The 9,898-nt window shown below is 44.2% G+C and overlaps 1 protein-coding gene across 3 annotated transcripts in view; it reads left to right on the top strand.

The window, feature by feature from the left end:
- CENPC (centromere protein C) overlaps window positions 1-9,898 on the top strand; it is a 40,646-nt gene that overhangs the window by 23,360 nt on the left and 7,388 nt on the right. For all 3 annotated transcript variants that reach the window (XM_014943124.1, XM_014943127.1, XM_014943125.1), the window contains one exon: window positions 865-986. In XM_014943124.1, coding sequence (XP_014798610.1) covers window positions 865-941 — 77 coding nt within the window. In that variant the 3' untranslated portion in view covers window positions 942-986. The remainder of the gene's footprint in view (window positions 1-864; window positions 987-9,898) is intronic.

Below are 9,898 nucleotides of genomic sequence, written 5' to 3' on the forward strand. Positions count from 1 at the left end.
GGTGTCCCGTGGTGGGTGAGCCACTAGCCAGGAGAGTTTGTAGTAGTTGTAGCACAAGCTGTTCATGAAGCTGTAGAGAGCTCTTTGTACAGCTTCCTTGTGAAGAGGGTGTGTTAGAAAATGACAAGCTACTGTGTTTTTTCATTAACTTTTCACCATGACGTCCTAATTGAACAATCATTGTTACAGTTAATGCCTGGAAGGGGTTTTGTTATGTGTGTTTTAATCTTAAAAGTTTAGAGGTCTGCAGAGACAATTTTATAGTTGCTTTTCAGGAAAGCAGAGTATATAAACTGCTCAAAGTTCCATATAGCCATAAGAATCTATACTTTATTTGCATTCTTTCCTCCTCCTTGCTGGCCTGTCTCAGTATGCCTGGACGGGCAATGCAAGGGTTGTGGCAGGTGATCTCTTTGTAATTCCTCCATAGGTTGTTGCTCATTCCTGATATGCCTTTTAGATTCTATATTTGTGGTCCTGTCAGGATGCAAATCCCAAGTGAAGATGGGCTAATAAGTTTCCATGTGCAGTTTTTATTGAGATTTTCTATAGCAATAAAGTAAATTCAGTCACCTTAAAGTTTTTTTTTGGTGGGTTTTGAGAGCTGAGAGCTCAAGCCCATTACATTCTTTTCAGTAAAAATCTCAGCAAAGATGCACTTTATTCTTACTACAGGTTGTGATACCCATCCTTGTTACCTCTTTGAAATGCAATGACCTGCCTGTAAGAGTGGCATCCCAGATGAGGGACTACTGTGCCTTCTGTTAAAATATATGAAATAAAAATAAACTTTGCTAAAGACAGAGCAGGACTTCAGAAATTGCTGGTGGCTTCTAAATAAAACTTTTCTGGTTTTATTTGTAGGAAATATATATAACATACGGAATCTTCTGAATGAAGAAAGCGTTCTTCTCTTCACACAACTCAAAAAAGACACGTGAAGAACTTTCTGCAGAGAAGTTTGCTGAAACTCTTTTCAAGTTTTCGTATGTTTTGAAGTTCTTTTTACATACAAAAAAGTGTTTGAGTGTGCCCAGCTTAACATTACAAATTAATACAGAGCAGCTGAAATCAACTTAAGAAGAGTTGAGAGCAAAACCAAAAGATTCTCAGTAGTTTGCTCTCAAACTGAAGTGACACACTGAAGGGCCTCACTCTGCACAATGCTGTTCTTGTGTCATCCAAAGGCAGAGAGATATATGTATGAAATTTGTAAGTAAAGCAAACTGTAGTTGTAAATTGTATTTATATGCCTCATCTCCCTAAAGATGCCTAGCACTTGAAAAAATTTGACATCTTTAGCTAACATTTGGTAGTTTAACATCTGCTTGGTCAGACTGCTTAGAATAATCTCTATTTAAAATGTAGGACCGTGCTGTTGGCGTTTGGGTAATTGTTGTCTAGGAGATGGGCTGCTGGAATGCTTGTTTGTGTGCTGGGGTCTAACCTCCTTCTAATAAGGTAATGACAGGCCTTTCTTCCTTGTCCAGCAGAGGTATGATTAATGCCTCACATTCCAATTGTAAAATGGCAGCTCTGGAGTAGGAGCTTATCAGTTGTCTCTTTTGTATAGAAGCTATGGCTTGATTAATTCTGAACGTTGCGGATGGCTTTATTTCCTGTGACGGTGATAGGTCATTGCCAAATGTATTCCTTTAATATCTCCTCTTGTTTTGCTTGCTGTGTCTTCCTGGATAATAATGAGGACCTTTGGGAAAACCGTAATGATACTGTATACTCCAGAAGCCAAGTCTAGACAGCAGATGGTACACGTAGCATTTGTCTCCCAAGCTCTTCAAGGTTCCTTCGAGCTGAAGATAAGGATAATCTATAGCTATTCTGGTAGGGTGCTTTCTCTCCGTGGTCACTATTACTCTAGAAGGGAAGGAGATAGGGAAAATTGAGTTGGAATCATAAACTTTAAGGACTAGAGGATTGATCATTGACCTTGTAGATAGTTTTGGCCATGATCTCTGTGCTAAATCTAGAGTGTACATTAAAGTAGGGAAGATGAATTGGCTTTAGTGTTTCCCTTAAGATTTCAGCTGCGAGCTAACTTGGTGTGTCTGTGAAAGGGCTTGGACACCAACATTACAATGCCTGAATGGGAAAGGCCGTTTAGATTGAGGAATTTGAGATATTTTTTTTTATTATTATTACTCTGTTTCAAGCAGTAGTTCCTCTGATTAGTGCATAGATAGGCTGATGGTGGAAATACTTAGTGGAAGTGATGTGGCATCTTTGCATTCATGGCTAGGTCGTGCTTAGCTCTGAGAAGGTGAAACAGAGGAACATGCCTACTGCCATTCAGTTCTTCCTCTCTCTTGGCAGGAGCTATTTGCTACAGACTGCTTCAGACTGCACAGAAGGACCTTTTCTTTCTTTCCCAGCCTCAACTTTTGCAAGCAGCTTAAGAGTTAAAATTAAAAAAAAAAAAAAAGTCATTTAGTTACAGCTAATAATAATTAGATGTTGTCAGCTTTCGGGCTTGGGTTGGTCTCTTCAAGGTCAGCAAGATTCAAATATTGTCCCTTCTGTGTTGGAGCCATACCAGGTACCAGATGGACACACATGCTGTCCCCACTGCTTGAGGGGATCCCACCCACTAAAACGTTTAGTTTGTAAGTCTTTCAACTCCTCAGGCCTGCAGAGGTCTGGAAATTTGCCACTTGGAGAACAGTACGGGGCTAGCATTAGACCAAAGATCCTCTGCTCCTCGCCCAAGTGTGTGTCTCCTGGTGGTCAGGGCACGGATGTGGTGGTCACCAGTCCCCACAGTTCATTGGTTCCAGCTGAAAGTCAGAACAAGATGACTTGTGTTAAAGTTCAGAAGGAAGATGCCCTGCAGATTTTCTTCTGCGTTACTTCTCTGCAGGTTGGGTAGCAGAAAGCATACTTTTGGGGGATAGTGAACGTTTATGGACCTCATAGCCTTGAGGGAAAACGTGGATGTATGTTGTGACAGAGCTCAGGGCAGCCTGCTGCTTTCCAGCAACGGGTTCTAGTTTGGTGGGTTCAGGTGAGAAGAGATACATTGCCCTTGTGTGTCAAGCACTGATGTGTCTTTCCACGGCCATTATACTGCAACTTGGCAGCAAGGTTTTGAGTGGATTTGCTTTTGGGTCCTGGTAAATGATGAGAAATGCATCCTTGGGGATGTTTTCTTAAGCAGGAATAACGTGTGCAGGCCCTTTGCTGACACGGCTGGAAGGTGGCAGATGTTCAAGTGCAGCTTTGGGGTCAGTCTTTTGGGTCCTGGTAAATGCATCCTTGGGGATGTTTTCTTAAGCAGGAATAACGTGTGCAGGCCCTTTGCTGACACGGCTGGAAGGTGGCAGATGTTCAAGTGCAGCTTTGGGGTCAGCACACCATGAATGCCTCTTTGTGTTTTCCTAATTCTATAGGTGGAAGTGTCAACAGGACAGGGTGGATTTGGTGAAATACATAACTTCTATAGCTGTCTGGTTTTGTGGCTTCCTGGCTAGTCGGTTTCTTGGCAGAAATGTCCCGTGTAGTTTGCAGAGAACATTTTGTCGTTGGACTACATCTCAAAATGTTTGGTTGGGTTTTTTTAAAATTTTTTTAAAGTAGCAAAATGAATTGTGCGAAGCGTGGTGATGTATCTCAGGCGTTTAGTTCAGCAACAATTCTGCCATTTGTCACTAGATGGGGCTTCAAGCACAGCCCTGTGTCCTTGGCTGGTGGCCACGTTCAGAAGGGTTTGGCTCTTGAAAGGGAGGGAGGAAGAGGAGTATGGTTACAGATGGAGATAAATTCGGTTCAATTCTGTTGTAAGGAGGGGCAAGTCAGGTTCCATTAACGTTAGGACCTGGCACTGACCCTTGCTAAGTTCATCCTGCTAGTGTCTATGTTGTACTAGTCGCAGCCTGTTGCTCCAAGTTGTTTTTTAAACCATTAATGCACAGCAGGAGTTAAGTTGAGCTAAGTTGTTCACCCTTTGTCTGGATTGCTTTTTAATTTTTTCTCTTCAACTTGACGCTTGTTAAAGAAAAAAAAAGCACCACAAAGCAAACCAAAAACCCAATTTGCTTTCGTGTCATTAGCCTGAGGAGGTGCAGGAGAATGTTCTGAGCTCCAGGACCCATGTGGGTGCTGTGTTGTGCAGCGTGACTAACGAGAATTGGTCATTAGTGGCTGATCTTTCACCTCTGCTTTGTCTTGCTTTGGCTCCTGCTTCCTACGTTTTTGTGTACATCAGGCTACTAGGAGTTGTGGGTTACCTGCCTTTGGTGGGTCTGGTTTACTGGTTTATATTCTGGTTTTACTGGTGCAAACCAGCACTGGTATACTGGCTTATAAACCGTTTTTATTGGTGGTCTGGTGTATATGAGTTCACTCTTTTTCTGTGAACAGTCATTGAAAGAGCTGGAAACAAAGGCTGAGTCATGTATTTCATCAGCTTTGTGTTCTAGGGCAGGCATTGTGGTATCAACCAGAGGCTTCTTTTAAGGACCTCAACTGACTGTGTCCCACCACAATAAAAAGTCAGCTTTTTGAAGGCTTTGGCTCACTTAGGAAAAAAAATTCCTGGTTAGAAGGTTCTTTTGGAAATACCTTTTTGAACCTTTCGCTTGGTTAGAAAGTTGTTCCTGTTTTAAACAAAGCTTTCCTGCGGTTTAAAGCGGCAGAAGAATGGTTGCTAAACTGAGATGTGTGTGCACATCCATATTGGTACAACTTTGTAAACATAAAATAGAATACCAGCTGAGTAATTACAGAAGAATAAACAGTGGCTATAAAACAAACTGTTGAGGCACTTACACGATTTCTTCTGGTTTTCAAGCACACAGCTGAATTGGTTATCTGCAGATGATTTTAGATTAACATTTGGGGAATACAATAAACGTAAAGAGCTATTTCCCCATCTCCTAATGTGGCATTTCAGCATGAAGGAGTACTTCTTACGTTTCTGTTGCATAGACTCTGTTGCATGATGTCTGTTGTACAGGATTTACTTTATGTGGCGATTGATTGCAGATAATACATCTAACAGAAGGGAATGGAAGGTGCCTGGTTAAGAGTATTGGCAGCTGTTGTAGCTGAATATCTTTCCAAGCTGGTATGTTTCCTTTTCATGGATGTTCAGGAATGTAGTCAGAAGAGATCTCAAAGCCAAATGTTTCTCAGGTTGCATGATAGAGCTTAATTTAGGATTTGACAAAATGATTCCTATGGTTTAGTCCTAAGATGGAAAAAAAGCAGTTGATCATCAGTAAAAACAGTTGGCTGCAGATTATTAGGGAGCAGACACCTTGAATGTGGTGCCTGCAGAGCTGCACTGTGTTCTTCAGCCCACCCACAAAGCTCCTGGGCTGGTTTGCTTCATTTGAGCTCCTGTGCTGAGTAAAAGCACACACAACAGAGGGTACAACCACATTTACTTTGCACTGACTTCTTCAGTCTTCTATTGTTTGGAGCACAGGAGAGGCAATAATTGAAACGAGGAGCTGAAGGAAGCAAAAAGTATTTATTTTCTCAGTCTGACTGAGTTGAGATGCAAATCTCAAAGTGTTCACAGAAAAACTTATTAATGTCCCGAGTAAGATTTTTAATTTCTCTTCACGGCTCAATAGGTAAGGACTACTAAATTTGAAAACTGAAGAATTGCAGTGCTCTTGACAACTATTTAGGGATTTTATTACATTGTTAGAACAACTCCTAAGCTAAATAAAATGATACATGTTATTACATTTGTTTTGTGGTTATGGTGTTTTCAGTACCAGTAGCTGGAATGAGAATTGCTGAAGATGGCAGATGCATGGTAACAATCTGTGGGAGGCTTCTGGACTCAACGTGTGCCAAAAGAGGGAGAGGAAAGGAGTGGTAGGAGAGGTGTAAATGGGATGAAGAGCTGTAGTAGCACCCAGAGGTGTTGCAGATGGGCTTGTCTAGCTTGTGTGAAGAGTTTTCAGTGAAATCCAATAACTTTTGGAGGAGCAGAACGTGACTCTTCTGATTGGCATGGAAACCTTTCCAGTGTCAGTGCTGTGTCTGTGCTGGTCCCTACACTCTTGGTTTGGGATTCTAGTAGTGCTACCTTGGCTTGCGTTTAGGAGCATTAAGTCATCTTATCTAAAAGCACAGGATTCAGCTAGTGAATATGATGTGTTCCAGAACACTGAACAAGAGGCCTGAACTACTGAATTTTATCCTTTCTTTACTCTTGTGTTGTAGTACAGAGGGGGCAATTTCAAGAAATGAAAGTTAATTATGAAGTTTTTTTTTCAAACACAATCTGAACTTGAAATTTTATTGCTGACAAAGAGGGAGCTCCCCTACGGTGCAGTAGCCTGTACACTGAAGAAACTAAGTACTTTTCCTTGATTTCAGTCAGTGCCAAGTCAGCTCTGAGGCTAATTAACCCAAACAAATAGAAATGTGGAATCATAGAATGGCTGAGGTTGGAAGGGAGATCCAGATTATTTTTCAGATTATCTAGTCCAACCATCAACCCAACTCTGACAAAAACCATCACTAAACCATGTCTCTAAGCACTGTGTCAACCCATCTTTTGAACACCTCCAGGGATGGTGCATCAACCCCTTCCCTGGGCAGCCCATTCCAAGGCTTCATAACCCTTTCAGTGTCAAAATTTTTCCCAATATCCAACCTGAACCTCCCCTGGTGCAACTTGAGGCCATTTCCTCTTGTCCCATCGCCTGTGACTTGGGAGAAGAGACCGACCCCCCCTGGCTACACCCTCCTTTCAGGGAGTTGGAGAGACCCAGAAGGTCTCCCCTCAGCCTCCTTTTCTCCAGGCTGAACACCCCCAGCTCCCTCAGCCTCTCCTCACAAGACTTGTTCTCCAGACCCCTCACCAGCTCCGTTGCCCTTCTCTGGACCCGCTCCAGCCCCTCAATGGCTTTTTTGTGGTGAGGGGCCCAAAACTGGACACAGCCCTCAAGGTGAGGCCTCACCAGTGCCCAGTCCAGGGGGACCATCACCTCCTGAGTCCTACTCCCCACGCTGTTCCTGATACAGGCCAGGATGCTGGTGGCCTTCTTGGCCACCTGGGCACACTGCTGGCTCCTGTTCAGCCCACAGGCCACCAACACCCCCAGGTCCTTTTCTGCCAGGCAGCTCCAGCCACTCTGCCCCCAGCCTGGAGCGCTGCAGGGGGTTGGTGGGACCCAAGGGCAGGACCTGGCACTTGGCTTTGTTGAACCTCATCCCGTTGGCCTTGGCCCATCCATCCAGCCTGTCCAGGTCCCTCTGTAGAGCCTTTCTACCTTCCAACAGGTCCACACTCCCACCCAACTTGGCGTCATCTGCAAATTTACTGAGGGTGCACTCGATCCCCTTGGCCAGCTCATGGATATAGATATTAGAAAGGACCAGTCCCAGTACCCAGCCCTGTGGGACACCACTCGTGACCAGCCACCAACTGGATTTGACTCCATTCCCCACCACTCTCTGGGCCCGGCCTCCAGCCAGATTTTTACCCAGTGAAGAGTCCTCCCATCCGAGCCATGGGCAGCCAGTTTCTGCAGGAGCATACTGTGGTGTCAAAGGCCTTACAAAAGTCCAGGTAAATAACATCCACAAAATATCACAAATTTACAGTTAAGCCTAGGAAGGAAGAATGATTAAGTAGCCAGTTAAGAAAAAGTGCTGGAGGGAGGGATCAACGTTAGGGGGAAAGTATGAGACTCCAGTATTGGCCCGTGAAGGACAATTCATTGGTAATTGCAGAGGCCTTTTTGCATCCAGCAAATGTTCTCTGACTTTTATTATGGCTGATTTTCTTCATGCTAGTGGAAGTTGAGGCACTAAGCTTTACTGTGCACTCTTAAGGTAATTCATTGGTAAAGCACAGGAATAAATTGGAACACAGCTCCTAGGCTGGAACAGCTTTTTTGCTAGTGAAAAGTGTTTTAAAGAAAAAGTAACTCTAAAATGTTTATTTGCCCCTTTATTTTGTGGCGTACCAAGTCCATCTTAGCATCCCGTTTAACCTTTCAAACAAATGGTATGGAGTGAATTATGAGAATTCAGCATAACTTCATTGTGTTCAGTTGCTAACCCCATTTGAGTTCGCAGAAATCATTACCTTGTCATGAATATCCCATTTAACCTTTCAAACAAATGGTTTGGGTGAATTATGAGAAATCAGCATAACTTCATTGTGTTCGGTTGCTAACCCCATTGGAGTTCGCAGAAATCATTACCTTGTCATGAAGTAGCTTCTGTTGCATCCTGCGCTGCTGCTGCGTGATGTACTTGTGTTTCTTGATGGAAAAAAGAGGGGGTGGAACGATAATAGTGATATTCCTTTTCCTGAAAATAATGTAGCTCCTTCTGAAGGACTTTTTGAGCTTGCAGGGCTCATCTCTGGTGAGATGCTGAGGGTTGCAAATGAGGTGTCTGTCCCCCTTCTCCTGCACCCCTCCTCACCCATTTCCATGGAACTGTGATGCTGAAGAAGTACAAAACCTGTCTTAACTGGACACATGCTTTTTTCTTGGTGCGCTTATCTGGAACTTGAATTATTTCAGAAATTAGGAAGAAGAGGTCTTCTTATGTATTACAAAAAAAAGTTGTTTGAAATTTCCTTGTCTTCATGAAATTCTGTGCATACCACTAATGTGATGTAGGGTGTCCTGCTATGCAGTTGGCAGTTGTTTCCTTGAAGTATCTGTTTTTTTTCCCTTTTTCCCCCTCCCCCTTGGAGCGGGCGGTGGGATTCACCTGCTGCTGTTCCAGCTCAGCTGCTCTCTCAGGTTTCAATCTGCTCCATCGTTTTTTATCTTGCTGCCTAAACTTAATTTCTTGCCTTTTTTGGAGGCGTTTCCCTTACTAAAGGTTTTTTTTCTGTCTTTGGTGCTGTTTGCAAGGACCCTGTCATTTTTCTAACTCGGTTCCAGGTATTTGAATTATTTCAGAGGTGGTTTTATGCCTGAAGGTTCCTTTGATACCTCTCCTTCAAGCCGTGTACGGGGCCTGACAAAGCTCCTCATTTTCTCACTCGGGGAAGCGATGCAAAGCTTCCTGTGGTCTCCATTCTTCCAAAGGCTTTTGTCTGGTTTTAATCCCCGGAAGGTTGGCTTAGGATGTCGCTGGCGAGGCGTTTGTTATCATCATCATCATCATCATCATCTTCCATTTTCCAGGCTACAGAAGCAGAACCGAGACCGCTTCAGGCCCAGGGGATTGCCCTGGAGCCTCGTCCATCTGTTGAGGCTGGCTCTTCAGCGCTGAAGGGATCCATCCCAACGCCATTCTGCCCTGGCCAGACTCATCCCAGAGTGTTGTGGTTTTCCCTCCTCTTGTAGCACTAATTCAGCGTGCCGGTGACTTCCTTTACCTTGGCACAATCTTGCCGTGGTCCTGCCATCACTCAGGCACCACGCCGTGCCCTGATTTTGTGTTGGCAGGCTTAAACCCAGGCCTTCCACCTGCTCTGACATCTTCATTCCTCTCTTGCCAGCGGGAATGCCGTTTGGCACCAGCTGGTTTTGGCACAGAGGTCTAGAGCCGTGGCAGCGCGTGCCCGTTGCTGCAGATGAGGGTGTGGAGGCATACACCCTCTCATACCACATTGCTGCCTGGTTTTTCGGGTAAATGCCAGCAGAAAATAATCTTCCTGGGTTTTGATGCCTCCTGGTTTGAAGGAAAACCGAACCAACTTTCCGTTCAGTAATTTTACATCTCAGCCAGGCCTCTTCTAACTCCCTGAAATTTTCTCGGTGGAGAAAACTGCTCGTTCTCAGAGCGATCAGACCAAGGTCTGTGCTCCGTGCCAAGGGATGGTGAGCACAGAGGCCCTTGCTCATACTGATTGCTGGAACAACCAAGGTCAGACAATTTTGGTATTTGCCCCCTTAGGGGGTCAGGAATGGAAAAGCGTAGAGGGGTCCCACCTGTGGGGAGGAGGGGA

The sequence above is a fragment of the Calidris pugnax genome, unplaced genomic scaffold (genome assembly GCF_001431845.1).
Source record: "Calidris pugnax isolate Ruff unplaced genomic scaffold, ASM143184v1 scaffold16, whole genome shotgun sequence".
Lineage (NCBI taxonomy): Eukaryota > Metazoa > Chordata > Aves > Charadriiformes > Scolopacidae > Calidris > Calidris pugnax.